At 40.7% G+C, this 27,341-nt stretch overlaps 1 protein-coding gene across 1 annotated transcript in view; it reads right to left on the bottom strand.

Moving 5' to 3' along the window:
• Window positions 1-19,389, bottom strand: part of KLHL6 (kelch like family member 6) — an 87,663-nt gene extending 68,274 nt beyond the window's left edge. Inside the window, exon 1 of the mRNA XM_081301075.1 lies at window positions 19,077-19,389. Within this exon, the coding sequence (XP_081157201.1) occupies window positions 19,077-19,369 (293 nt within the window). The 5' untranslated portion in view covers window positions 19,370-19,389. The remainder of the gene's footprint in view (window positions 1-19,076) is intronic.
• Between the last annotated feature and the right edge of the window lie 7,952 nt (window positions 19,390-27,341).

Raw genomic sequence — 27,341 nt, forward strand, 5'->3', positions numbered from 1 at the left:
ACAGCAGCCTCAGGAGGTAGGTCATAAAGCATGTTCCCTGGCCCAGCTGCCTAGTACTTTGGGTACCTGTTAAGAACCCAGAATCCCAAACCCCATCTACCCCAGACCTACTGAATTAAAATCCTCGGCAGTAGGGTTAGGGAGATGTATCTTATTAGGCTTCTCTGGGCCTCACCTATAATTCCTTTGCAAAGTAAAGCTTAAGAACAATTTCCCTAGAAAGAAGTCACCCCAACTCCCCTACACAGGCTCCCTTGGTTCACATCTTAGAAGGAGATTCAATAAAGATTAAAGTCAAGGGAAAAAATTGCTGCAGTGCTCGGGCAGACATGTCCCAGGAAAGTCCCCTCTTGCTGTAGAGTCTCCCTTTCACCTTCTGAGATCTAGCCCCCTAGAATCCTAGAATGAGAATGAATTAATCTCTTCTTCCTAACCTGTGTAGCTCAGATGAAAGAAGGCCTCATCCTGGCCTCTTAGTCTTCCCCTAGTTTAGATGCAAAGAAAAGGCACCACAGTTTATATTTGAGTAGTACAGTTCATTGGAGGTGAAAACTGCATACAGCTGGAGTGATGCCTTCTGCTGAGGTTTGTATGTGGTTTGTCCCTCAGGGGTTCATGTATTGGAAGCTTGGTCCTCCTTGTGGTGGTGTATGGTGGTGAGAACTTTAAAAGATGGATCCTAGTGCAAAGTGGTTGGGCTGATGTGGGTACTGCACTCAGAGGGAATTGAGGTGGTTCTCATGGGACACTGATGACTTCTCACAAGACAGTTATTGTAGGAGAGCAATACTGGCCCCTCCCTAGTGCTCTCTGGCTTCCTGTCTCACCATGTGTTCTCTCCTTCTAGCATGCACTCCCACCATGATACACTGTTCCTGTGACACAGCCAAGGAGGCCCTCACCAAACCCAAGCCAGTGCTAGAACTCTACCCTTGAACTTCCAGAATGGTGAGCTTAATAGCTTCTTTTTAAAGTACCCAGCCTCTGGATGTTTTGTTATAATAATGGAGAACTGACCAGTACATCTTCAGAGAAGCATTTGAATATTCATGGCCATCTCCAGTACAGACACAAGAATAACAATTCTCTACGTTTCTCTCTGGAGTTTGAAGTTAACTCTGAACCCCCAGCCACTGCTGAGTCTTTGCACCAAAATGACAGGTGAAACTGGAAACCCAGAGCTTCCCATCATGGACTCTAAGCATTACCAAACCTTAAAAGAATTGCTGTCTGCCATGCTCCTTGGCTAAGTTCACCACTCCTCAAGGATACCTGGACCTTTCGGAGATATCAGAACCTGGCCATATTACTATGGAACTAGAGTCCTTCAAGACCCACGGGACCACTGCTGATGTCTCAACATGCCATGTAACTCACTCCATTCAAATTTATAACAGAAAGAAGAGCTTGTTTTGTCCTGCACAACCAGGCTGGACAGAACATCAATCATAACAATGCTTGTGGCAGACTTCAGCAATGACTCAGTCTCAGATCTAATGGGCAGTTCTTGTTTTGCCTGCCCAGCACCATTCCTATCCTTTTCAGTAGGAGTACCCATATTTTCCATTGGGAGCTACCTCTCATCCTTTGTTAGCCTGGGATGTTTGGATGGGGCTGACCCTACCTCTCAGACCAGACACGAACACAGTCCAAGTCACATGTTATGTCCTCTATGCCACAGTGACTGGTTAGGGACAGACACACAACAAAGCTGATCTAAGCAAAGCCAATTCCACAACTTTTCTGGAATTACTGAGGAACAGAAGCTCTCCTCCCATGAGATTGCTAAACTGGTAGAAATGAAAGTTCAAAGATACTTGCCTCCCTGTGTGAAGACCCTCCCTGGGAAAGGAAAGCAGTAATGAGAGAGAAAAAAAAATGCGACTGAGTCCTGATGAGATTAGTTTGAGGACAAGGATCAACTATACATAAAACAATACTCCTAGATATCTTAAAATTACATGAACAAGCCAGGCATGGTGGCACATGCCTTTAATCCCAATGGCTCAGGAAGATGAAGCAAGAGGATTGTGAGTTCGAAGCCAACCTCAGCAACTCGTGAGGCCCTAAGCAACTTAGCAAGACCCTGTCTCAAAATAAAAAATAAAAATGGCTGGAGAGGTGACTCAGTGGTTGAGCACCCCTAGGTTCAATCCCTGGTACCAAAAAAAAAATTACATGAACAAGAATTGGATGTGTAGCTAGGTGATACAGCACTTGTCCAGGATGCATGAGGTCCTGGGTTTAATCTTCAGTTCCACAAAAGAACTGAAAGCATATGAACAAATTCTTTTTTTTTTTTTCCTTTATGTTTGAACCAGTATGAACTGACTATCTGTCACTTGCAATGCAGAGTTCCAACTAATACAACCGGACAAGAGAAATCCTGAACAGGAAAGGGCCAATGAAGATTATATTACAGGTGACCAGAAAAAGTAAACCTTGAGTCCTGTCAACATTGTCATAAAGGTCCTTTACAATGTGGTCTGTGCACTTCCTTTCCCATCCTACGGTGCAGCTATACCCAGTGACTAGCAGTTTCCAAAACGTTCACATCAGCACCCTGGGCTCCAGGCAGGCCTCTCTGATATACTTTGGTGGTCTGGTTTTAATATGTCTTCTCTATTAGACTAATAAACATCTGAGGGAAAGGGATTAGATTTTATTTCTCTCTCAATTCAAATTACTGGCCCAGAGTAGACACTTCTAGTAGTTGTTGGGCAGACGGATGGATGGATGGATGGATGGATGGATGGATGGATGGATGGAAAGTAAGCCACACATACAATGTAGTCCCATACTTCAAATAAGCCCCATAGATTTGCCTACTCGACCCCAAACTCGAAACCCACATTTCTCCTCTAACTGCTATGAGAATAAATAGCAATAAGCTCCTGAGAGACTTTGTCCAAGGCATGTGTCAAGGAAACATAATACCTAGCAATTCTCTGAATTAGAATTCCATGTTCATTGCTGTTTATCCCAGGACCTAGAGATTTTTATATTACAGAACACAGTGGTTATTCTCTGCTTTAATTTGCTTTTGGTTTTGTACATCTCCCACATCTTTGCTGGTGATGAAAACCTGGCTTCCCCTAACCAAACACCACTTCCTTCACACTCCTCTTTTGTGAGCTTTGCTTAGATTCTCACTTCCCTATAGGGTCAGGAGCAAAGTCAGCATTTGTGCTTACTGTCCACTGCCACATCCTGACCAGGCTACTGCCCTGGAGGTTCCACATCACCTTCTTTTTCTGAACATTTTCCATCCCACCCCTTCCCCCCGGGATGCCGGCTAGCTTCCCTTTGACCACTGTCACTGACCAGAATTCAAAGACTGGCCCTGTCTAGAGATATTTTGAACATTCCCTGGTTCCAACCACTTAGAAATTTGCAAACTGACAGTGAGTCCAGTCTTCACCCTAAGGTATTCAGATGTTGAGGCTCCCCTAGTCAAAGCTATGCCTGTTGTAACAGGACAATGGTGTGTGTATTCCAGACTACTCTCTCTGACAGCTATCACAGTGCAATCTGGATAGCCAGGCCTCCTCCTTAGCCTTTCATGATACAGAAGCCAGAGGGAAAGGGGAGAAAGGCAGGAGCTTCTGACAGGCAGCAGCTGTGAGGCCAGAGGTGGAAGAGGAGCCCCTGAAGGTTGTGCTAACCAGGGGTACCAGGACCCAGTCTCACTTAGTCCCTGCTACACTTTCCAAGTCTTGCGTCCTAATGTGGACTGCAGAGAAAGGGGCTTCTATTTCTAACTGGTCCTCTGAGATAGAGGGCTTTTGAAAATTTAAAGAAAAGCCTGTAATTCCAACTCCTAAGAGGCTGAGGCAAGTGGATTGCAAGTTCAAAGCTATTCTTGGCAGCTTAGTGAGATCCTTTCTCAAAATAAAAACCAAAAAGGACTAGGGTTGTAGTTCAGTGGCAGAGCACCCCTGGTGTCAATTCCCAATACCAAAAATAAAAATTGAAAATTTTTTCAAAGGAGGATACCTTAAAACTAACACTGGTCTGCTCCGGAGGTAAGGGAAAGAGATTTTAGTAATAACTGTAGTGTGAATCTCCTTCAAAGTGTTCAAAAATTTCAAGTTCAGAACTTGACTTACTTTTAAATTATTCATTATGTTTTTGGGCATTTCTCTAAAATGGGATGTGTGGGCACATGAAGGATTGCTAGGGTCACACTACCTCCTGTTTCTCTTCCCAATCTTGAAGCTCAGAGTCAACCCTCAAGGAAGTGTGACATCCGTGTAGTTGTCTTCCAATCTTCCCACTCTCCATTCTTCCCCTTTCTCACTAGGCAGTGCAGCCTCTCCCTGGGCCATGGGAGGTCTGTCTGCCCTGCAGGCCCTCAGATAGAACTCAGCATCTTAAGTCTGCCTCCCCAGGCCACCGCCTCTGCCTTCATTCTGACCCTTATCTCCTCTCACTGTAACTTCTTGAAACCACCTGAGGGTCTCCAAAGACTGATGGGACCTTGACCCTATAGGGAGATCTCAGATCATATTGTTTTTCTGTTTAACTTTTCCTCCTTGGCTTCTCACTGCCTGTGACATGTGTTTCACCCCTCAGCTTCGCCCAACAAAACCTGTCATGACCTGACCTGCCCCTCTCCCTGACTACACATCTCCTTTACTGCACCTCTGCTCTTCTCCCTGTGGTTCCTGCGTTGGCCCTGCATGGTACCTCCTCCCCAGATGTATTTTCCTTCTCCCCTTCACTTGGCCCCTTCTGGCCAATGCCTACTCATGCCTCAACTCTCATCTATTCTGGGAAGACCTTTATGACAGCTTTTTCTCTGGCTTGATATGCCCTCCTGTAGCTCCCATAGCCCTTTGTCAGGGCTCCATCGTGGTGCCTGTCACCCCATACTCTAAACATTGATTTACTCATCTTTCTCCCCTAACTAGATTGTGTCTTCCAGGTTAGAAGGAACCACAACTCATTCACCTTTGCATACCTTATGCCAGGCCTAGAGTATGTAAGCACTTGGTAAATTTGGGTCCATTGGTTGACTATATGAATGGACAGATGAAATTTCCTTAAACCCACTCAAACTACAGTAACAAAAGTTTAGTGTTTTGCATTCCCTCCTCTCCAGGTATTTGTACTCCAGGAGAGGTAATATGATCCAGGATTCTGCAACTGAAGGCTTGCCAATGAACAGTAGTAAGGTGAAGACGTGTGGGAACAAGGATGACTTTCATAGAGGTTACTAAGAATTCTTTTCTCCATTTCTGGGTCCACCAGCAAATGAGACAGCCACCTCCCTCCAACCCAACCTGCTGTCCTGAGCCTTAAGGATGCTGTGAGACACCTGATACTTTCCTATCTCTTCCTAATCTCTACTCTCTTCTGTCCATTTGTGTGTGTGTTGTGTCTGCTAACCTCTCTTTCCAGGAATTATTCACTGGGCCTCTGCCCCTCCCACTATTTTCCCAATACCAAAATGTCTTGTTCTTCTGCCCTCTTTAAACCCAAGCTTATTCTACATGACATAGGGTCTTTTGAATTCAGTAAGCTCTTACTTGACCCCGGGACCTGAATCACAACATTCATATCTGATGAATGTCTATTACTTTTTGTAAATCCTTGATTATCTTGCTAGTTTTATTTTGATTGTGTTTTAAAGTCAGAGCAGTATCAACACTCCTGTAATTACTGTGACCTTCAAGCTTTCCACGAAATATACATGCAATGAAAGAACACATACCCTTACAGCTGGTGGGGGGCACACAGTTGCCTAAATGATCTTCTTTCATAGCAAGGAAGGCATCTTTATATAGAGATGGACTTGCCAAAAAGAATTTAAGATGGCTTATCCTAAAGAAGGAGATGGGTTTTAAAATTCAAAGCAGTGCCAACCAAAATAAGAAGACAAGAATTAAGTGATTAAAGAGGAAACTGTTATTAAAATTCAAGCTAAGGACAGCCAAAGCAAATACAGAAATATGGTAAGTTGGCTGGTGAAAGAAAAAAAAACAGGATTTGATTCCTGTTTAGTGAACATTTGCTTCTCCTTTCATCCAGTGTCTTCCTTTTCTGGGAAATTCTCTTCTCCTCAACCAGTCCTACTCAAATTATGTTATTCATGTGGGAGTTCTCACATTTTTGCAGATGTCTCTGTCTCTTTTTCTGTCTTTCCTGATCTGATTCGCTCTCTCTCTCCTTCTCCACACACTCTCTCTCTCCCTGCCTCTTTCTTTTCTTTCTCTCTCTCTCCTCCCCTCCACCATACACAAACATCCCTCTTTAACCAATGGTGAACTCCTAAGCTGAGCTGATCATAGTGCCCCCTGATGGCAGCAATTGGTGGAAGAATGGGAAATTGAATGATGCTGGACCAATCAGTTTTTTCCCCAAGGACTCTTCAGACTCAAGATAAAGAAAGTCCTTCAATTTCCCTCTAGAACCAAAGCTGGGGGAAGTGAGTCTCAGATCTGCCAATAGGCAAGCTGCCAACCATGTGGCAGAACTTAAACTGAAAATTCCACATGAGACAAGTGGGAAGAGGAGAGAGAGCAACCTGATTGTGTTTGAGGACTTGGTTCCTCTTCTCCCTGGGCTCTGCTACATCCCAGCAATTCCTATGATGTATGTTACCTCCTTGTCTGAACTCATTTGAGTTGAGCTTCCATCCCTTGAAAACAAAAATGCTAACTAGTACGGAAATATTGAGCAACATGATGGATGGTAAGCTCCATGGCAGTTTTACCAAAAACACAACCATTGAGCATGTGGCCAGCCCTTCTCCTATGCCATTGGGTTTACCATATTAGCACTCAGTTCTATAAAAACATTTTAATGGAGGGACAGGTATCCATGGGCTTGATGCAGAGATGTGCTCATGACTTGATCTGAATCATAGACGTATTTATCTGTCGTGATTTATTTGGGAGTTTACACACAAGATTATTCAAAATTGGAGAAGAATAAATGTTCTGCTCCTGGTTGAAAGGAGTCCCACATGCTTAGACACCATGAGTGGAGGTGACAGAGAAACTTTAATTTAAAAATCAAAGGACCTGCCATAAGTAAAAATGAAATTATGTCATTTGCCGGAAAATTAATGAAACTAGACACCATTATGTTATGCAAAATAAATCAAACTCAAAAGGTCAAGGAACATGTTTTCTTTCATATGTGGAAGCTAGAGAGGAAAAGGGAAAAGAAAGGTAGGGGTGGATCTCATGAAAATCAGAGGGAGATCAATAGAAGAAAGGGACCATGGGTGGGAGATGGGGAGGAAGGACAGATGTGCCAGAGAGTAATACTGGATAAATTATATTGGTATAGTGTGTTCACGAACAAATATGTGATAACAAAGCCCATCATTATGTACAACTACAATGCACCAATTTTTAAAAAGTAGAAAAAAAAATCAAAGGACCTGATTGCACTTCTGTTCTGAGAGCACAACTTCCCGGTGCTTAAAAAAAATTTAAATTCCTACAAGAATCACCTACCCTATAGGCATAGCACATCTGTATCCAGATGATGATACGAGTAACCTGTTAAATCTTCAACGTTCTGAAACATTTTGGATTTTTTAAATGCTCTTTTCAATTTTTCCTGTGAAGGCAATACTTTATCATTCTTCCCTTTTCTAAAGCATGTGATAGCTTCCAAACTCTGTAAGGACTTCCTGCTCAGGCCAGATGCTACTTCATCAGTAACTAAATCAGCAGGAGGAAAAGCGAGGTTTTACTCACTTCTAACATTTACAGGGTGTCTGCTGAATGCCAGCCATTGCAGTAGTGCCAAGGACAATGTGTAGTCACAGCCTCCACATAGGTCACATTTTTCAATCTGTTTCTAGTCTACCCATGGCTGATGGCACCTTTGTGTCACATTCCCACAAGTGAACACAGGACTGCTCATGGTTTAGGGGAGAATAAGAGTGAAAGTGCTAATAATAACTGTCCTCTTGCTTACTAGGTTCTCAGAATCCATATCTCTAATGTGACAAGAGTCACAGAATCCCCTAATGCCTGTATAGTTTTCATGGTACCTTAGTACCTATTCTGCATTCTATGCAAGCCTGGTCCATTTTAGGTACATATTATAGACACTTGTCAGTTTCCAGTTGTCCAACATCTGAAAGCCTACCTAGGTGTAGTGAATTATCCCTCTGAATGAGACACAGTGATGGCAGAAGCCAGTTCCCACTCCAGTAATTACAAAGGCCTGGTATTATCTTTCAGTTCCTATTCCATCTAAGGCATTAACATGTAAAACTCAGCCCTGGTCAATCAGATAAATCAACTCCAGGCTCTGAACTGGGAGCTAGTGAGTCTAAGAAGCAGGGACAGAGGAGAGAGCCAATTTTAGCAGAGGCAGCAGAAGCAGTAGCAACCTCCAGTTTTCAGAGAAAGCGATGCAGCAACAGCAGAGACTGCAGCTGTGCAGCTGTGGCCTCCAGGACAGCAGCAGCTGGGGAGTCCTCCCCACACAGTTCAGGGTGGCCTTGGGCTATGGTCCCGGCTGCTGCCTGACCTCCTTTGCACCTGTCTGTTTTATCATTTTGGTTCTTCAGATTTGTTTGGGGATTGGGGGGGATTTCCAAGTTCCTACTATCATTTACATAAATTCCTCTCCTCAAATAAGCCAGAGTCAATTCCTGTTCACTGAAACTAAGAAATCTGACTTATTATTGCACATAAAATGTTTGCAGACAAATAAATTCACAAATAAATCCATTTTATTATTTGCATTTCATAGCAACTCACCAAGATAAGTAGACATAAACCACTAGCCTGACTGTATTGTAGGTAACATTGCTGAGTCCCAGACAGGCCAAGCAGTCCCTCCAAGATTTACACGGCCAGTAAATGGCAGCACCTGGACTCAACTTCCAGAGTCATGAATTCTTTCACTAGACCAAGTAATTTCTGGTGCTTGCCCAGTGATGGCCTACAGGATCTTGAGATCTTGTTCTTTCAGAGCGTGTGTTTACCTCACATACCCTGACCCACCCTCTTACTTCTTATTAAACCCTTTGCCCTAGATGGGTGTTCTCAGACATGCTGGGTCTTTGTTGCTTTGGGGTTTATTTGCTGAGACCTCAGACAAAAATTGGGATGAATGCTCTGACAGCATCCTGCCCATGCGTGTGTGTACCTGTACAGGGAGGTACTTTTTACATTTTCTCCTCATTTTCAGCTTATGCAGCCCATACTAGGTGCATGGGGGTTGGGGAGACTTAATGGTCTTACACTGGAAAACACCCTACTAGCCACATTTCTGTCCTCTGGGTTCAGATCTGTTTTCCCCATGGAAAAGTCATTCTTCTTATCCAAGTGAGTTCCACTGAAAGTGAAATGGAGACCATGCTATATACTTGTTATCTAACTGTTGAGATTGTAGTTATCTAACTGTTGAGATTGTTGTTGTGAGGATTCAATGAAATCAAAGCAAAGCAAGGTGCCTGACATGTAGTAAGTATTCAAAAAATGTCATCCTTTCCATATTCTAAACAACAAAAAAATACTTAATACAAAGATTATCATGCCACATCATTTATAAAAACAAAATTTTGGAAGCAACTTAAATGTCCACAGAGAGAGAATGATCTTTATATTATGCATCTGGTAGCAAAATAAATAAATAAGTGATAATTACAAAACTATGGAATACCATAGGGAAAAGATCATAATGACGAGAGGGGGGCAAAGCAAGATGCAAAACTGTATGAAAACTACATTTACAAATATGTAAAAACATGCATGTGAATAAAAGGTAGACAACACCACAATGAAACCTGTTAGCTTTATGAGAAAGTCCCATAATCCCTTACCCAAAAATCTTATAGCCACATGTGCTCTGGAATTCAGAATTCTTGTATTCAATATTATATAGCACCTCCAGCACAACTTAATTTAATGTGTTAGCATTACAGGAGAGAATATATCAACAATTGCCATAAGTAGCCTTACTTCAGTTTAGGGCAGGTATCTCCATCAAATGACTACAGTTCAAGTCAGATTTGGTTGTCAAATAAATTATTTTTTAAAAAAACTTTTCATCTCGAAGCTCTTTGGAAATTTTGGAATTGCAGGAAAGTGATTATAAAGCTCCAATGCTTAAAATATTAACCACCTTATTGATTCTGGTCCACAATATTGGGAAATATTAAAAGTATAAAATACAGGACATGACACTGGTAATGTACCTACAATGACGGCCATAGTCCTCAACGCTTTCACCATTTGCCAGATTCTTAAATTCAGACTCAGCCTTGTCTCATTCCTGTTTTCTTCACTTACTCTATCACCTAGACTTGCTGGCTCCTCTCTAGACACCTAACACCATTATGGAGAAAGAGTTAAGGATTACAACATGGAAACATAGCCTACAAGTAGCCTCTTGCCCCACTCTCTGCCTTCCAGTCACTGGTTAATAAGTAATAATGATAACAAATGCATGGACTGTACCCACAATTCCCTTCTCATTCCTGACTTTATGCTTGATTGTTGTAGCTTGTGGGCTAAATCTCCTCAGGATAAGCTCGGGGAATGAGACCCAGAGACTGAGGTACACAGCAGGGGTCAGAATCCAGGCAAAGACTTCAGGCATCAGCAGCAACAAGAGAGTTTGCTGTGGATTCAGTCTCAGCCTGACAGCTTTCATACACCTATAGAAAGGGCCAGTCATCCTATGGGACTGAGGGAAGCCTTGTAACAGCTTCCTTATCACTATTACGTCCCATTCTGACACTCACAGACCACTGTCACATAATACACCATATTCTGTAGTGATATGAGCCCCCCAAGTGGTGAGAAGCCCTTTTTTAGATGGAAGCCCTTCACGAGGTAGGACTCAGAGCACAGCACACACAACCCCTTCCAGTGACTGATTTGGGATCTGTCCAAAGGCATAACACAAATGGCAGCTTTATTGTGAACTTATAATAGACATTAGTAGTTTCATAAAATAAAGAATATATTAGAGATGTTAAATCTATACTTCCCCAAATTTTCTGCCAATAAATATTTGGACATCTTGCCATTTGGCTGTTTGACATTTAAATGTATATAGGCTACTTTTTAAGATTTAATCTCTTTCACCCTTTTCTCAATCTCAACCAAACATTTTTCCCCCCAACTTCCTCATTCCTACCAAGACTTTTAAATAGACTTCCAAAAGGAAATACATTGTCTGAGTTACTAATGTACTCCCTATTTGGTTAACATGTTCCCACCCATTAGTCTCCTGGCATCACAAATAAATTCTTGAAATTGCTTCTCTATGTGTTTGTTTGGGTTTAGGGACAGTTTGTGGCAGAAACAATGGGATACTTGGTAGCCAAAAAGGTTTTCTCCCTCATATAAAAAGTATCACAAAGCATTGGTTTCATTATCTCTTTAGCTAACAGAAATCTAACTAGTCACAGAGTAATAAGAGCTATTGCCATATGCATCCTCTTCATTTTGCTTAGTTCTTTACGAGTAACAGGTCTTTGCAAAAATCACCAATTATCACATGTAAGAGAGCAAGAAGAGCTAGGCATGGTGGCACACACCTGTATCCTAGCTATTCTGGAGCCTAAGGCAGGCGGATCACAAACTTCAGGCCAGCCTGGACGACTTAGAAAGACCTTGTCTTAAGATAAAAAAAAAAAAAGTTTTAAGGGACATGGATAGAAAATTTGCCCTGGTTGATTCAATTCCCAGTACAATTGGGGTGGGGGGAGGGGGGACAAAGCAATACTCTGCCTTCCACTAGCTCATGACCTTGGGCAAGTTACTTAACCACTCAGGATCTCAGCTTCTGCTTCTGAGAAGTGGGGATGATAACAACACTTTGAAGTAAATATTGTAAAGATAAAACAAGATACTGTTATAAAGCACTTAGGTGCAATACCTGATACCAAAGATAAAGCCCAGTGCATCGGGGACAGAATGACAGCTAGTTTTATCAGTACCTCCTCTGAGAGTCACAGAAGACTAGACATAGAGCTGAGCCTGGAATGAATTCTACTTCTTGCCATCTCAGAATTCCTCCTGATAACTGGGAAGGTAAAAAACTCAGAGAAGATCCATATGGAAGAAGCTGAAACCAAAGTGCCACTAAGACATCCTGAGCTGGTCCTCTCCAGAGAACCCCAGAAAGACTCTGGTTACGCATGACCACCTTAGAAGATGAAGGTGGGATGCAAGGAGGGTCAGAATAGGACCAAACACAGGCACTGGTTGAGATTCTATATAAAGAAGCAGTTTCATCTCGCTGCGCTCAGATCACCATCCCTACCATTCCTGTCAAAGGAACAATCACTTAAGGACACACAAGGTTTGTTCTGGAGAAATTTAACCAATTCATGGACACCTGGCACAACCTGTGCCCCCAAGCACAGCGGAGGGAGGGGAACCAGCAACAGGAGAATTAAATATACATCTAAAACCCAAAAAGTGATATACCCTGTCTTCTTCTTTTCCCAGAAAGCAAACAACGAATCTTATATCTTCCTAGGTAGGAATATGGAGATTCTTTCCTTAGAAAGTTGGTACAAGGAGCAAAAACCTTTAATACTAATATCTGGAAATTCCCAACAAAAAGTGTGCTCAATACCATGACTCCAGAACAAAGCCTCACCCCACCCCATCCTAGCATCCATTAGCTTTTTAGTGCTTCACTCTTCACTTGTAAGTATGAATTGATATCTAAAGATCACTAGATATTTGAATATATATTTGAATATAGCCTTTGAAATAAAAGAGACTAAAAAGAAAAAATAGAAATGTAGAGCCATCACAAGGAACTGAAGAAAAGTATTTATATATATATATATATATATATATATATATATATATATATATATAAATCTCAAAGAGATTAAGGAAAATACAATCCACATTAAAACAAGAACAGGATGTTGTCAAAAGCAACACTTCAGGGGCTGGTGGGGCTGGGGATGTGGCTCAAGCGGTAGCGCGCTCGCCTGGTAGCACGGCCCAGGTTCAATCCTCAGCACCACATACAAACAAAGATGTTGTGTCTGCTGAAAACTGAAAAATAAATATTAAAATTCTCTCTCTCTCTCTCTCTCTCTCTCTCTCTCTCTCTCTCTCTCTCTTTAAAAAAAAAGCAACACTTCATAAAATAAGAAAGGGCCCTTGGAAATTAAAACTGAAATCCCAGCAGGTGGAAAGACAAATTTGAGAAATATAACTAGAGAAAGTAAAATAAAAAGATAAGATGATGAAAAATAGAAAATAGAGGAAAAAAGAGAAGAAAGCTAGAGGATTAGGAATCTATATCAACTGAACAGGTGACCCAAAACTAGAGAATAAAGAAAAAGTGGACAATTACTATAGAAAACCCAAGAAAATTTCTTAGAACTAGATGACATAAGTCTTCAAGTTAAAAGGTGCCATTAAATCCATATCAAAGTGGTTGGAGGAAAATACCTGGAGAGAGAGAGACAAACACATAAAACATAACCATGAAACAAGGAAGCACTGAGGATGGAAATATATTCCATGTATGTATAATTATGTCAGTATGATATTATGTATAACTATAATAAAAACATTTTTAAGAGAAAATCCTATTTTCTAAATTTTTTAGAATTTCTTTAAAAATTGTTTTTTAAAAATCCTAAAAATTTCCTAGAGAGAAAAAAGGATCACAGACAAAGGATCAGAAATCAGAAGAGCATCAAACCTCTTCATAGCAATAAAGGAATCCAGAGACAATGTAGCAATACTTTCAAAATCTGGAAAGACAATTATTTTCAAGAATTCTCAGTGGTACATGTCTCTAATCCCAGGGCCTTGGGAGGCTAAGACAGGAGGATCCAAGCTCAAGGCCAGCCTTAGCAATTTAGTCAGACCCATAGCAGCTTAGTAAGACTCTCAGCAACTTAGTGGGCCCTATCTCAAAATAAAAAATAAACCAGACTGGAGATACAGCTCAGTGGTAAAGCTCCCCTGGGTTCAATTCCCAGCACCAAAAAAAAAAAAAAAAACAAAAAACTATATCTTAGCATATTAATTTCATATAGCTACTGTAACAAACTACTGAAAAACTGTAAGCATTGTGGCTTTTTTCCCCCCAAGTCCTGGGGATTGAACCCAGGGCCTCACGTATGCTAGGATCCTAGGTGAGTGCTCTACCAATGAGTTACATTCCCAGTCCCAATTCTGTTGCTTTTGAAAAAACAAAAATTATGGTTTTGCAATACAGGCAATCAGAAATGCAAAATGGGTTTTACTGAGCCCAAACCCAGGGATCAGCAGAACCATGTTGCCTGTGGAGGCTAAAGGAGAGAATCTGCTTTCTTGCTCATTTCTTCTTCTAGAAGTGATCAACATTCCTTGAGCCCTTCTTGCATCTTCAAGGCCAATCACTCCAACCTTTGCTCCCACTGCCATGGCTCCTCACTCCGACTCTGATCCTCCTGCCTCCCTCTAGTAAGGAGTGGTTATTACATTGAGCCCAGCCAGACAATCGATGATCTTCTCATCTCGAGATCCTTAACTTAATCACATCTGCAAAGTGCCTTTTGCCGTTTAAAGTAGCATATTCACAGTTCCAGGATTAGACATAGATGTCTTTGGGGAACCATTATCAATCTCTGTATCAAGTGAATAGAGATATTTTCAACATGCAAAGCCTAGAAAATTTACCTTCCATACATCCTTTCTTAAGAAGTTATTGGAGGATATGTTTCATCAGAGTAAGAAGGAGAGAAGAGAGGGGGATGAAGAGAGAGAGGCTCTATATGACGAAGCAGAGAGTCAGAGAGAGTTTGGGGGATGGTGGAAAGCAGCTGGGCAATAGCTGGGCTGCAAGTCCAGAAAACATGTGTTGGATATGAGAACTTGGGGTGGGGTGGGGATGGAACTGGTAGGTTCTTAAAGAGCATGATGAGAGACTGTGAGAAAAAGACACTTCAAAAACTAAGCAAATGAAAATGAAAAAAAAAAAACTAAGCAAATGGAAAAAGGAATGGATTTTTTTTTTCTTTTTGTGGTACTGGGTATCAAATCCAGGGTCTTGCAAATACTGGGCAAGTACCCTACCACTAAGCTGCATCCCTAGCCCAGGAGTGGACTAGTAACTTCAGACAAAACAAAAATGTTTACAAGGGGCTGGGGCTGGGGCTCAGAGGAAGAGCACTTGCCCAGCATGCATGGGGCACTGGGTTGGATCCTCACCAGCATATGAAAATAAAATAAAGGTATTGTGTCCACCTATAACTAAAAAATAAATGTTTTTTTTTTAAAGTTTACAAAGAAGGAAATATATTGTATTTTTTGGCTCCACAGGAAATACTATATTCACGAACATGATCATGTAAACTCAACAGAGATTCAGCAAAAAGTTTACAATGACAATATGTTAAGAGACAACAGAGAAGACTGGGGTTGTGGCTTGGTGGTAGAGCACTTGCCTAGCACTTGTGAAGTACTGGGTTATTGAAAAAATAAACAAATAAAATAAAGTTTAAAAAAAGAGAGAGAGATTGGGGAGTGTATGGTAAGGGAGTTAGGTATAAATGCTATGTTCTCATCTGAAATAAACAAATGATATCTAATATTGAGAAATCAAGAAATAGCATAAGTATATTTTTATAGAAATATAGAGATAAGCCAAGCCCAGTGGCCTGTTGACACATGCCCATAATCCAGCGGCTTGAGAGGCTGAGGCAGAATTGCAAGTTCAAAACAAGTCTCAGCAACCTAGCAAGGCCCTAAGCAATTTAGAAGACCCTGTCTCAAAATAAAAAATTAAAAAAGGGCTGGGGATGTGGTTCAATTGTTAAGTGCCCCTGGGTTCAATCCCTGACACCGGGGGAAAAAAAAGAGAAAGAGAGAAAGAGAAAAAGAGAGAGAGAAGAAAGAAATATAGAGATAAAATAGAAAAAAAGAAGTTGAAAATGGTGGCCTCTGGTGAGCAAAACTGAAGGATAGAGGTAGTGAGGAAGAATTTTTGTTTTTTCAAAATTCTATTTGACTTTTTGTTAACTATTTGCATATCTTTGATAAAAAATGAATTTTAATTTTTAAAAGTAAACATGATAATTTGAAAGACAATATAAAGACACAGTTCACAAAAGAAGAACTTCAGATCACCCTGAAACACATGACCTTATTAAAATAAGAGATATGCAAAAATAAAACTAAATTGAGATATTCTTTTTCATCTATCAACTGGCAAAAATTCAATGGTTTAACAGAAAGACAAATACCATGTGATCTCACTTAAATGTGGAACCTAAGATGATTGAACTGATAGAAGCAGAAAATAGAATTATGGATGGCAGAGCTGGGGCTGAAGAACTTGGGGTGATGATAATCAAAAGGTACAAAACCTCAGTTCAATGTTCTTGTTGCAAAAGATGTTAAATGTTGAGGTGATGATGGGTTGATTGGCTTGATTTGGTCATTCTTTGTTGTATTAAAAAATCATAACATCTCTTATATCCTGTAAATATATACAGCTCTAAGTTGTCAGTGTATAATACAAAAGTTCAACAGTTTGATACTACTCTCTTTTGGTAAAGTCATGGAGAATGTAAAGTGATTCAACCTGTCTCCGACAGAAGTTGGCCAAATCTCTTATGACTGCAGATGCATTTAACTTAGCAACTATCTTCCAGAAGTGCATCCCCAGATACACTTGCGCACATATGAAATGGCACATGCATAAGAGTATTCATTACAACATTGTCCACATCAGCAAGAGATTCCAAACCAAATATCTGTCAGTGTAGGACTGGTTAAGTAAACTATAGTCAGCCATTTAGAGCAAAGTGTTTATTTTCTCAAAGAAACAAAAGGGGAAAAGCCTATATAATTTTACAGCCAGCTTCCAAACCCTCCCAAAGCACAGAAGGCTGTGTGGGGAGCCTCTTTGGCCTTCTTAAGTCTGAATATAAGAAAAACCCAGCTCCAGATGATTCTCAAAACCTTAGAAACAGCAGGAGAGGCAGGGAAGCAGTGTCAGACTCAATCTCAGTCTTCGTTCCAAAGCCTAACTTGGCTACTTTCTTATTAAGCTCCTCCTCTGTAAGATGGGGATGAAATCCCTACCTTGCTGCCTTGTTGTTCCCATTAAATGGGTTAGTGTATGAGACACTGGTGGTACAGGGCCGGCCTACACAAAAGTTCAACAAAAAGAAGCCATTACTAATAGTAGTACTGAAAAAAGAATCCTGTCTCCAGATCTGTGTTCATTACAGAAGAAAAGCCACATTGGAAATACCTAGATCTAAAGTCACTGTTCTGAAGATTAGAAGGCATTTCCCCTCATGACCAGACAGTTTGGGAAAAACTTTGCATACATGGAGAGATAAGTTCATCCCTGTGTGCCTCCAACTTCTCATTGCCACCACCTCCTCTGAGGACTGGCAGAGACTTGCCCTAAGTGTCCTCGATCAACAGGGCTGGAAGGATCTGAGCCCAGACACCTTCTGTTTAGCAGAATAAAACCCAAGAACTAGAATAGAGCAGTGATGTGCCGAGGGCACACAGCCAGTGGTCCTGTCCCATAGGTCCTGTCCCATTAACAAAATTACTAATCAGGTATACATTTTATTTTAGCATTTTCCCAGTGACTCAAAACAGAAAGAATGACTCTAAAACAAGTACCCAGGGCATTGAGCAAAATTAGCTTTCATTCACCCCCAGAAGGTCTGTGATCAATTGTGAAAGCAAGTGATTGATACTATTGGATTATCTATGTCAACACATTTTTATGGCTATGACTGCACTCTACTTTCTAGGCTTCCTGTGAAAAGAAGCCCAAAACTTGCATTAAAAACCAGGACCTCTAGAATGTACAGATTCCCTGCTGCAATAATGACCAGATATAAAATGTTGGGTTTCTATTTCCTCATCTATAAAAGGGGACATCAGTTATCTCCATCATACCACTACAAAAATAAATTCAGATAAATATGTCTACCGGGTGCATAACAGGCATGAATTTCCACAAACTCAAGATTATCTCCTTACCTTATCAACATACAGGAGCTACTCTATCCCACAACAACCAGCCAATTCTGCTCTTTGAATTCCAGAGAGACATTTTTTCCCCTAAGTACCTCAAAAAAATAAAAACATAAAACGCCTTCCAGGATACTTGATTTCCTCAGCCAGAGTTAAAAAGAATCTTGATAAGCAAAATGATAAAGGTATTTCTTTTTCACATTCCCAAAATACCTTCTGCATTCACACTGTCTTCCTGGACTGGTTCCCTGCCTGAGTCCCTGTTCACGTGGACAATGCTGGATCCAGCTGTGTTCACTGGGTTCTTGATTCTCCCACTTTCCTACTGCAGGAATTTACTCGTGGTAAACCCTCAAAAAGTAATTCTTAGCAGAATAAAGCAGAATGGGGTGAAGAATTTCAATGAAGATACATGAGAGTCCACCATATGCCAGGCACTCTGTCAGACTCTTTTCACCCTCGTGTATAAATATTGCAAGAATCCTGAGAGGTAATCATCATTGTCCTCATCTGACAGGTGACAAATTCAGAACATTAAGAGACTCCCCTCCGTTTAGTCTCATGGTCAAGAGGAGATCAAATGGAATGGAACCCAGGTCTCCTGACACCAGGTCCTCCCACTGTTGAGACCACAGATCTGTTGGAACCAGAGCCTTTTGCCCTAAATTTCCCACTACCTCCTGCATACACCCAAAGGCCCTTAACTTTGAGCAAGTCACTCACTCGCTAAGAGGGGCCACATCCTTTTTCTCTATTTCTGTTGATGAATAAAGCCATCATTATTTTTCCAACATGTTAGTCAGAACAAAGGGTAAAAAATCCCCATGACTTAAGTCATATCCCATCCTTTGGAACAAGGACATACATATACACAGAAAGTTCACAATTATATATAAACATGCTTTTAAATGATGCCAGTCTCTCTCAAAATGTGGCCTACATCCTAAAAACTAAAGTTCAATACCTCCTTTTCTGGTACTTTTAAGTAGACACACAAACCTCAATAGATGTGTATAAACTATAAATGTGAAAGCAAACTAGCTAGCTTGGGCTTTCACATCAACACTGATTTTCTTTGCAACCTGCACCCAGATTGGCTCTGGTTCCAGGCACGCTGACCTGAAGTAGTTGCTGGCCGCAGCAAGAACCACGCGATGGCAGGAGAATTCCTGAATGTCCACACACAAGATGACATCTGTCAGAGCGTTTTCCACTCGGAGGGTCTCCAGGCCACTCTGAAGAATTAAGGACAGTCCTGAGTCGTCAAATTTCACCTTCTCCCCATTTAAGATTTCTACCAATTCTCCACTTTTCTGGGAGGGCTCTTCTGTAGAGGGTGCCAGGGGCCCTTCCAAACTCTTCTCTACCACGTCGCCCATGGTCCAGGATTCCCTTTGTCCCGCCATGGACATCCTGACTGAAGGAGCGCCCAAGTTTCAGGCAGGTCACATTGCAGAAGCTGAGCGGATTTCCTGTGCAGGGCCCTCCACTTATCACCAGCTGTCACACGCACATAACAGGAAGTCTCGCACTTTCTCATCCTGTTACTACAAACGCCAGCAACTCCCTATTCTTCTTCTTTCTGTGAATTATCACAGACTTAGAAATTACTTAGAGTGGGCGTGTAGGAGGGAACTCTAGGGGAGAAGGGGTGGCTTCTCAGCGTCTCCCACTTTCCAGAAGTGGTTATTTTGGTTCACATCCCACCTCACATCCGTGAGCAGGAAGCTCTGGTTATTTACATTTGTATTCCGTGTGCTTTGAGAAATCCCACCTATCTCTAAGTTTCCTGATGCTGCTGGCCCTACACATCTTGGGTATTCACCTTCCTCCCTGCTCAAGGAAAAACATCATTACTGTCTCCCACCCAAAACACATGTCTGTTGTTTTGAATCTACTTCTATAGGAAGAAAAGAAATCATTTCCAGAAACTCCATCCCCAGGGTCTTCTCTTAGAAAACTAGTTAGAGTAGTTTGACACCTGATGACCCTAGCAAGTCTTAAATTGGCCCCATCTCACCCAACAGCAACAGACTATGTCTCGAAAGGCATAAAGTATGTTTGTTATCTCTGTAGGTCTCTATTACTTAGCAATAGCTATCATTTGAAATACCACTATATCCTAGGGAATTTATAGGACTAAGTGTATCTTAACCCATATAGTAATTCAGTGGGGCAGATATGAATTTCCTCATTTTATAACTAAGGAAACTGAAGCTTAGATCAAATGAGTGGCAGGGTTCCAACACCCCTGTTTGGCTCCAATGCCTCTGTTTCCTACACCACCATTAGCTACCAGGGCTGAAATATCCTGTTGGCCCTGACTCCTCTGTCTCCCATAGATGGAACTGTAGGGCTTGCCATGGCTGCAACAGTCCACAGCACCTCAACAAAGTTCTACTCCTGCTTTCATCCACCCTCGGGCAGTTGGGAATATTGCCAGTCCTCCTGATGGATAAGAGTCCATCCCTTCCCACAGTCAGAGGTATTCAAAGTCCTCTCCAGGAGGTCCAGTTCTGCCTTGCTCTCTTTTATGGATCCCTGCTCCTAACATCAGGGTCTTGATATTCCTCCAAACTTTATTCTTTATCCTATGTTCTCTCAATGAAGATGCTTTGGGCTTCAGTAACAAAATAGCCTATCAAAAGAGGTTTAAATACTAGGAATTTCACAGTAAAAGAAGGCAAAAGCAATGAGTCCCAAGTTTGATTCATCATCTCAGCGCAAAAGGACACAGGATTTTTCCATCTTTCTACTTCCTTACTCTCATCCTATGAAGATGTCCCCTTAGTGTCACATAATAGTTTCCACAGTGCCAAACATCATGTCTTCACAAATCAGGAAGAAAATCAGGAAGAAAAATCAGGGAGGCCTTGTCTCCTCCATCTCTTTTTACCAAAGGAAAAGATTTCTTAAGATCTCCATCAGACTTCTGGACTGCTTGGCCACTCCAAATCAATCTAAGAAATACAGAAGGATTACGGCTATTGGAAGGGACAAGATATTATTCATCTCCTGGTACTAGACCACCTTTTCCAAGATTGAGGAACAACCATCTGATAGCTGAACAAAATAGGATCCCAATAACACATAGAGAGGGAAGGAGCCACCCCCTGTGCCTCCACAGGGCACACACAACCCTCTCTTGTCCTCTGGGTCTTGACCAGGAGACTCGACTTCCACCTACCTGATTCTAATTCCATCCTCCAGGAGGGGTGAGGACAGCACACAACCCATCCCTCTCATACCTTATCTCTTGGAACCTCTCAAATTATAAACAACATTGGCCACACTCCGCTCCACCCATCTCAAATAAAGAATAAACTTGATTCCTCATTCATGACAGAGCTGTTTACCAAATTCCCTTAGTATTTTTTATGTTCCTTCCTCCAACATGAGCAGATTCTGTTTCCTTACACTCCCCTTCCATTTTCCTCTAGGCAAGAACATACAGAGATATACTAAGGGTATGATTATATCTATGATTAGATCAATGGTAAAAAATAAATTAAAAATAAAACACAGTTTGGCATCTATGTCAACATGGATGTACTCTGAGATTCAGCATGACCTAGTAAATGTTCTTCATGGGTACAAATTCTGTCCTGTGGAAATTTTACTTCCCTACAGGGCAACAAAACACACAAGTTATTGGCAAAAACTTTACTAGTGAGAAAATAATTTTATCTCGCTAGGCTAGTTGGCTCTATAATCTCACATAAAATAGGTTCTGTTCCCACAGAAGTGGGATGCTTCAAAGAAAAATCTTTATCCCAAAGCCACGATTGCATATTCTGACTCTAGCCAGTTGTCTCCTTTAACACAAATTATAGTGATAAATGAAAGTTTTAAGTCAGGTACAGAGGAAAAGTCATTGTCTCCCCACATTAATTTATTGCTGCTAAGACTATCATTTATGGACATTAACTATGTTCCAGGGACTATAATAAGCACTTTTTATGGTTTTGCTATGAGCCTTCCCCTGTGTTTCTGCAGGAATATTCAGAGGTAAAATAATTGAATTATGAGAGCTGTATCTTAATCAGACCATCCTAGTTTGAATGGATTGAGTGATCACTGGTGGCAGATGTGGCATGGCTGGAGGAGGTGGGTCACTGGGAGAATGCCTTTGAAGACCCTGAGGACACACTGTCTCTCTCTCTCTCTCTCTCTCTCTCTCTCTCTCTCTCTCTCTCTCTCTCTTTCCTCCCCTCCTCCTGACCAAGTCATGAGCTGAGCAGCTTCTTTCTTCCTCTGGGCCTTTATCCCATGATATTCTTCCTTACCTTGAGCCCCAGCAATGGAGTCAGCTGTCTATGAATTGAGACCTCTGAAACCATGAGCCCCAAATAAACCTTTATTCCTGAAAGTTGTTCTTGTTCTTTGGTCACAACACTGAAAAGTTAGCTAAAACACACTTTATGAACTTTAATGTACTCAATCTTCCCACTAAACCAGTGCAGTTCAGTACTCTATTCTCCATTTAAAAGTCATGAAAGTGAATAAGGTCACACAATTGTAGCACCCACCATGGTGCCATGCTGTATCCCCTCTGCCCATCCTGAAGGTCACCCCCAAAAATTCACCCACACACACGTACAAAGCATCACTCTGCCTCATCTACAAGTGCATGCCAGCTCACCAGAAATGCTAGAGAGTTACAACTCCCAAGAATGACCTTCAACCAAGGGCCAGGATTGTATAGACAGATACACTTCCTCCCTTGTCCCTTGGTGATTCAATACTGAAGTATATTCTACACCATCTCTCAGAGTATCCCTAGAGCATTGAATTCTAATTGTCCATGGTGTAACTCACTCATCCTCTAAGAGTTTTCCTCTGTCTCATCTATCCCCACCTTGTCACCATGTTATGATTTAGATATGAAGTGTCCCCCAAAAGTTCACGTGTGACACAATATCTAAGAGAGACTTTCATAACACCCTTTATCTGATTCCCTCTACCTGACCTGGAAATTGAGCCTCTGCCTATGTGTGTCAAAGTGATTTAGATTCACCAGACAAGTATAGGATATCTTGTTCTTACTTCCTCAAAGAACAAAGTTTTTGATATTCTGTGGTAGTTAGAAAAGAGTTTTCTTGAAAAAGAATGTCCTTATGTACTTCATAGTTGAAAGGGGTCATTTGGAGAAATAAATATTTATCTAATTATTATAGCACAAAACCAAGTGATAACTTGACTCCTCATTTGTGCTTCACCTGGCTGGTCATGCTAGGTAACCTCACCAGTTCCATGGCTTTATTTTTTTTTATTGTTGGTTGTTCAAAACATTACATAGTTCTTGACATATCATATTTCACATTTTGATTCAAGTGGGTTATGAACTCCCATTTTTACCCGGTATACAGATTGCAGAATCACATCAGTTACACTTCCATTGATTTACATATTGCCATTCTAGTGTCTGATGTATTCTGCTGTCTATCCTATCCTCTGCTATCCCCCCTCCCCTCCCCTCCCCTCCTCTCTTCTCTCTCTACCCCCTCTACTGTAATTCATTTCTCCCCCTTGTATTATTTTCCCTTTCCCCTCACTTCCTCTTGTATGTAATTTTGTATAACCATGAGGGTCTCCTTCCATTTCCATGCAATTTCCCTTCCCTCTCGCTTTCCCTCCCACCTCTTATCCCTGTTTCATGTTAATCTTCTTCTCATGCTCTTCGTCCCTACTCTGTTCTTAAGTTACTCTCCTTATATCAAAGAAGACATTTGGCATTTGTTTTTTGGGGATTGGCTGGCTCACTTGGCATAATCTGCTCTAATGCTATCCATTTCCCTGCAAATTCTATGATTTTGTCATTTTTAAATGCAGAGTAATACTCCATTGTGTATACATGCCACATTTTTTTTTATCCATTCGTCTATTGAAGGGCATCTAGGTTGCTTCCACAGTCTTGCTATTGTGACTTGTACTGCTATGAACATCGATGTAGCAGTGTCCCTGTAGCATGCTCTTTTTAGGTCTTTAGGGAATAGACCGAGAAGGGGAATAGCTGGGTCAAATGGTGGTTCCATTCCCAGCTTTCCAAGAAATCTCCATACTGCTTTCCAAATTGGCTGCACCAATTTGCAGTCCCACCAACAATGAGCAAGTGTACCCTTTTCCCCACATCCTCGCCAGCACTTGTTGTTGTTTGACTTCATAATGGCTGCCAATCTTACTGGAGTGAGGTGGTATCTTAGGGTGGTTTTGATTTGCATTTCTCTGACTGCTAGCGATGCTGAGCATTTTTTCATGTGCTTGTTGATTGATAATATGTCCTCCTCTGAGAATTGTCTGTTCAGGCCCTTGGCCCATCTGTTGATTGGGTTATTTGTTATCTTATTGTCTAATTTTTTGAGTTCTTTATATACTCTGGATATTAGGGCTCTATCTGAAGTGTGAGGAGTAAGATTTGTTCCCGTGATGTAGGCTCCCTATTTACCTCTCTTATTGTTTCTTTTGCTGAGAAAAAACTTTTTAGTTTGAGTAAGTCCCATTTGTTGATTCTAGTTATTAACTCTTGTGCTATGGGTGTCCTATTGAGGAATTTGGGGCCCGACCCCACAGTATGTAGATCGTAGCCAACTTTTTCTTCTATCAGACGCTGTGTCTCTGATTTGATATCAAGCTCCTTGATCCATTTTGAGTTAACTTTTGTGCATGGCGAGAGAAAGGGATTCAGTTTCATTTGGTTGCATATGGATTTCCAGTTTTTCCAGCACCATTTGTTGAAGATGCTATCCTTCTTCCTTTGCATGCTTTTAGCCCCTTTATCAAATATAAGATAGTTGTAGTTTTGTGGATTGGTTTCTGTGTCCTCTATTCTGTACCATTGGTCCACCCGCCTGTTTTGGTACCAGTACCATGCTGTTTTCGTTACCATTGCTCTGTAGTATAGTTTGAAGTCTGGTATTGCTATACCACCTGATTCACACTTCCTGCTTAGCATTGTTTTTTGCTATTCTGGGTCTTTTGTTTTTCCATATGAATTTCATGATTGCTTTCTCTATTTCTACAAGAAATGCCGTTGGGATTTTGATTGGCATTGCATTAAACCTATAGAGAACTTTTGGTAATATCGCCATTTCGATGATGTTAGTTCTGCCTATCTATTAACAGGGTATATTTTTCCATCTTCTAAGATCTTCTTCTATTTCTCTCTTTAGGGTTCTGTAGTTTTCATTGTATAAGTCTTTCACCTCTTTTGTTAGGTTGATTCCCAAGTATTTTATTTTTTTTGAGGATATTGTGAATGGAGTGTTTTTCCTCATTTCCATTTCAGAGGATTTGTCGCTGATATACAGGAATGCCTTTGATTTATGCGTGTTGATTTTATATCCTGCCACTTTGCTGAATTCATTTATTAGCTCTAATAGTTTCTTTGTAGACCCTTTTGGGTCTGCTAGGTATAGAATCATGTCATCTGCAAATAGTGATAATTTAAGTTCTTCTTTTCCTATTTTTATGCCTTTAATTTCTTTCGTCTGTCTAATTGCTCTGGCCAGTGTTTCGAGAACTATGTTGAACAGAAGTGGTGAGAGAGGGCATCCCTGTCTTGTACCAGATCTTAGAGTGAATGCCTTCAATTTTTCTCCATTCAGAATGATGCTAGCCTGAGGCTTAGCATAGATTGCTTTTACAATGTTGAGGTACGTTCCTGTTATCCCTAGTTTTTCGAGAGTTTTGAACATAAAGGGATGCTGTACTTTGTCGAATGCTTTTTCCGCATCTATCGAGATGATCATATGGTTCTTATTTTTAAGTCTATTGATGTGGGGAATAACATTTATTGATTTCCGTATATTGAACCAGCCTTGCATCCCAGGAATGAATCCTACTTGATCATGGTGCACAATTTTTTTGATATGTTTTTGTATCCGATTCGCCAGAATTTTATTGAGGATTTTTGCATCTAGGTTCATTAGAGATATAGGTCTGTAGTTTTCTTTCTTTGAAGTGTCTTTGTCTGGTTTAGGAATCAGGGTGATGTTGGCCTCGTAGAATGAATTTGGAAGTTCTCCCTCTTTTTCTATTTCCTGAAATAGCTTGAAAAGTATTGGTATTAGTTCCTCATAAAGGTTTTGTAAAACTCTGCTGTATACCCATCCGGTCCTGGGCTTTTCTTAATTGGTAGTCTTTTGATGGTTTCTTCTATTTCCTCAATTGATATTGGTCTGTTTAGGTTGTCTATATCCTCCTGACTCAATCTGGGCAGATCATATGACTTAAGAAATTTATTGATGCCTTCACTATCTTCTATTTTATTGGAGTATAAGGATTCAAAATAATTTCTGATTATCTTCTGTATTTCTGAAGTGTTTGTTGTGATATTGCCTTTTTCATCCCGTATGCTAGTAGTTTGAGTTCTCTCTCTTCTTCTCTTTGTTAGCATGGCTAAGGGTCTGTCGATTTTATTTATTTTTTCAAAGAACCAACTTTTAGTTTTGTCAATTTTTTCAATTGTTTCTTTTGTTTTGATTTCATTAATTTCAGCTCTGATTTTAATTATTTCTTGCCTTCTACTTCTTTTGCTGTTGTTTTGCTCTTGTTTTTCTAGGATTTTGAGATGAAGTATGAGATCATTTATTTGTTGGTTTTTTCTTTTTTTAAGGAATGAACTCCATGCAATGAATTTTCCTCTTGGAACTGCTTTCAATGTGTCCCATAGATTCCGATATGTTGTGTCTGTGTTTTCATTTATCTCTAAGAATTTTTTAATTTCCTCCTTGATGTCTTCTATAACCCATTGATCATTCAGTAACCTATTGTTCATTCTCCAAGTGATGCATGATTTTTCCTTCCTTCTTTTATCGTTGATTTTCAGTTTCATTTCATTATGATCAGATAAGATGCATGGTATTATCTCTACTCCTTTATATTGTCTAAGAGTTGCCCTATGACATAATATATGATCTATTTTTGAGAAGGATCCATGTGCTGCTGAGAAAAAAAGTGTAACTGCTTGATGTTGGGTGGTATATTCTATATATGTCAATTAAGTCTAGGTTATTAATTGTGTTATTGAGTTCTATAGTTTCCTTATTTAACTTTTGTTTGGAAGATCTGTCCAGTGGTGAGAGAGGTGTGTTGAAGTCTCCCATGATTATTGTATGGTGGTCTATTAGACTCTTGAACTTGAGAAGAGTTTGCTTGATGAACATAGCTGCACTATATATATTTATGATTGTTATGTCTTGTTGGTGTATGGTTCCCTTGAGCAGTATGTAGTGTCCCTCTTTATCCCTTTTGATTAACTTTGGCTTGAAATCTATTTTATTTGATATGAGTATGGACACTCCTGCTTGTTTCCGAAATCCATATGAGTGATATGATTTTTCCCAACCTTTCACCTTCAGTCTATGTATATCTTTTCCTATCAAA

This window comes from Spermophilus citellus (genome assembly GCF_964194105.1).
Source record: "Spermophilus citellus genome assembly, chromosome: 7".
In the NCBI taxonomy this organism is placed as follows: domain Eukaryota; kingdom Metazoa; phylum Chordata; class Mammalia; order Rodentia; family Sciuridae; genus Spermophilus; species Spermophilus citellus.